The 3445-nt window shown below is 43.1% G+C and overlaps 1 protein-coding gene across 1 annotated transcript; it reads right to left on the minus strand.

The window, feature by feature from the left end:
• Positions 1–1218, minus strand: LOC142964278 (trace amine-associated receptor 13c-like). Its single transcript, XM_076104540.1, has 2 exons — positions 1013–1218; positions 1–817 (listed from the first exon to the last, which is right to left on the minus strand). Exons 1-2 carry the CDS (start codon positions 1183–1185, stop codon positions 1–3), a joined length of 990 nt encoding a protein of 329 aa, XP_075960655.1. The 5' UTR covers positions 1186–1218.
• Between the last annotated feature and the right edge of the window lie 2227 nt (positions 1219–3445).

Below are 3445 nucleotides of genomic sequence, written 5' to 3' on the forward strand. Positions count from 1 at the left end.
CTACAGCATGTTGGTCTCACATGAGCCAGGCTGCAGTATCTTAAGAGTAACAATGAGCCTGATGCATTTTCTAAACCAGGAGTAGAAAAAGGCATAGATCACAGGGTTAAGACAGGAGTTAAAATAGAACAGACATATTACAAAGGCAGCAGATGAGGGATTGATTAAGGTGTCCTGGCCTGTGAGTGAAACACAATAATATGGGCAGAGGCACACTAGAAAGACGACAATAACAACACCAAGAGTCCTGGCTGCTTTCAATTCAGATTTTTTAGCAGTTACACTGACTGAACACTTGAGAGAGAAAGCTGCAGTATGAGACCGCATGGCACGAGCATGAGACACAGCCACCACAAATACTCTCATATACAGAACTATGATGACAATGACAGGACCAATAAAAGTAAAAATAAGATCTGCAAGTCCAGCAATGTAGTTAATGACAATGACACACTCTCCAAAACAGGAATTATACCTGCCTGGTTGTTCCAGGCTATCCTTCATCAGCAGACTGTGAAGGAAAGCAGAACATATCCAACACAGACAAACACAGATCTTAACTCTTTTTTGTGTGACTTTGTTGGGATAATGTAGAGGATCACAAATAGCCACATATCGGTCAACTGATATGAGCACCATGGTTCCTACTGAGGTAGAGGTAATAATATAGTCCAGAACAGAATACAGAATACACATGAGGTCACCGAGCAACCAGCAGCCGTCTATGAGCACAATTTGAAAGCACATGAGGAAGCCCACGAAGAAATCTGAGACAGCCAGAGAGAGGAGGAGGAGGTTGGTGGGTGTGTGGAGCTGCCTGAAGAGATAAGAGGACAATATGCTTATCATTAATGGTAGCAGCAATTGTCAGGTCAAGAAACAAAAGCAATGACTGAAACAGAAAAGCATAATTCCCTTAACAGTCTGAGTTCTGATATTTTGTTTTGTTCTATATCATTAACCATTTCTTGTACAGCTACCAGTTTTGTAAATTGATAAAACATATGAATACTTGAAGTGGGAGATGGAGATGATGACGAGCAGGTTGAGAGTCACAGTGAGCAGAGAGATGGAGGACAGTAAAATGTAAGTGAGCATAGATACAGAGTGAGGACGCATGGTCTTCCTGCAGGAGGAGTTGAGGAGTTCTGGAAAGCAAAGTTTGGCTTCTTCAAAGCTTTTCATTGTCAGAAAGAGGAGACAAGATGCTGCTGTGCTCGTTATACAACTGAATAATCTCTGTTCTTCCTCCACATCCCTCCTTGCTCTTTTCCTCTGGTGACAACTTTCTCTTAGTGGGAGTGACTAAACTTCTCCCTTACTAATTAATCTATCTTCATTGGTCTATTCCCTGTATTTCACCTCCACCTTCTCTTTTTTACTTTTTTTACTAAACAATTACAAGTTCCATCATGCTCTGCAACAGGGAACAGCAAGGCACATCACAACGCAGCCAAAGTTGCCTTTTTAGGACAGTTGTGACCAGGACAAGAAGAAGGGAGTGTACAGTTTATGCCATGAACCTGGATGAGATACAGAAGTCGTTGTGGTTTTCACACGAAATGACTGACCAAAACGACGTGACATGGCCGTAATCATGCTTAACGCATATTGAACTATTAGCCTGTTTTAAACACTTAGCATGCTAGATATGTGAAATTAGTCTGCAATGCCCTGGCGAGCCTCCCGGCTCACATCTTTAAACAGTTCACGCTTTGCAATGAAGCACTGTGTGCAAGTGCTGAGCCAACACAGATTTACCTCTTACCTTGGGTTTTTGTTGAGGAGCTCCAAAAACTGTGCACAAGTTGAAAATCAGGGCTGAAGTGATGTGGTGTGTAGTAGTTGAAAACAGGTGTCACATGATGCTAAAGTGTGCATTGGTATCAGATGCGGAGGAACACTGACCAAGCGTCTGTATTTGAGAAATTGGGAGTGAGAACGGGTTTGCTCCCTCATTGCCCGTTTGTGTGATTCTCGTGTAACTTGGTTTTGCCAATGACTCTCCTCTCCAAGCCGAGTCTGGAGGTTTTGTTGAACCTTAAAGCCTGCCGGCAGTCTTCTTGTGTAGTGCCTTCTGCGATTCTGGCCTCTTGTTCTATGTCCCGAGATGCTCCACCTATGTGAGCCAACAGAACCACATAATCTGCAAAGAGAAGACTCTTAACCCCGGCTGCACCTTGAGATCCTATCCATGAAGATCACGAACAGAATGGTTAACAAGAGACAACCCGGGTGAAGCCCAACACCCACTAAAATCGCGTTTGACATTGTTTCAAGAATACGTTTTGGGAATTCTTTTAAGACATCTCACTGATTCTGAAAGTCTCAGATCTTCAGGCAGGGACTTCCATAGTTGAGGGGCAATGATTGCAAAAGCTTACTTAGGGACTTAGGTACAGCCAGCAGAGCCTTGCCTGTGGATCTTAGGCTGTGCTCTGCTCATAGGGTGGCAGCAATTCAGCAATTTAACTGGGAGCTGAACCGGGAATTGCTTTAAAAAGTTAAATCTTAAAATGTATTTTAAAACCTGCTAGTAACCTGTGCAGGGAGGCTAAAACGGGGCTTGGGTGATATTTTTACCTATTATTAGTTATAAGTCGAGCAGCTAAAGGTGTGAGATAGTTTATAGGATTAACCCTGAATACAGTGCCTGTTAATAATCTAACCTGGATGAAATAAAAGTCTTCTCGAGATCAGGTCAACAGTGGAAAGACAGGATTTTTGAAATGCTCCTCAACGGATTTAAACATGATTGAATGAATTTTGTAATTTGTTTTTCAACAGAAAGATCAAATTTGACATTCAGGTTTCAAGCTGCAGGTTAAACATTTGTAGATAGGGAACCAAGATTCTTTTCTGTCTTTTTTTATAATAGCAGTGGACTTTTTTTGGACATGCAACACTTGACAATACTGATAATAACTGAGGAGCAGCAGCTCTACTCCGAGCTCACTCTGGATGTCTGAGCTCCTCATCTTATCTCCAAAACGGACCCTTGCCACCTTACAAAGGAAGCTCAATTTGGCGCCATTTATCCAGTAGCGTCACGACGTAGCGTGACGACGTAGCGTGACGACGTAGCGTGACGACGTAGCGTGACGACGTAGCGTGACATTACGGAAGGACAGAACATAAAAACGGAACATAGCAAAGTAATGCAACAACGTAACGCAACAGCGTAACGCAGCAACGTAACGCAGCAACGTAACGCAGCAACGTAACGCAACAACCACCCTTGAAGGACTCTCTAATGAAACGTTATACGACATCCAAACCGAAATGGAACCATTAATCTACCGTGACGTTTGTCTCGACCTGACTCGAATCCAATCGTTCGCTCATCCAATTCGTGCCTTTGCCACTATAACGCATACACGCATAAATATAACCTACGCAGCGTGGCTACGTAAGCCGACACGACGATACAGAAACATATGGCGCC

This window comes from Anarhichas minor, unplaced genomic scaffold (assembly GCF_050575085.1).
Source record: "Anarhichas minor isolate MPS153535 unplaced genomic scaffold, ASM5057508v1 ptg000004l, whole genome shotgun sequence".
Lineage (NCBI taxonomy): Eukaryota > Metazoa > Chordata > Actinopteri > Perciformes > Anarhichadidae > Anarhichas > Anarhichas minor.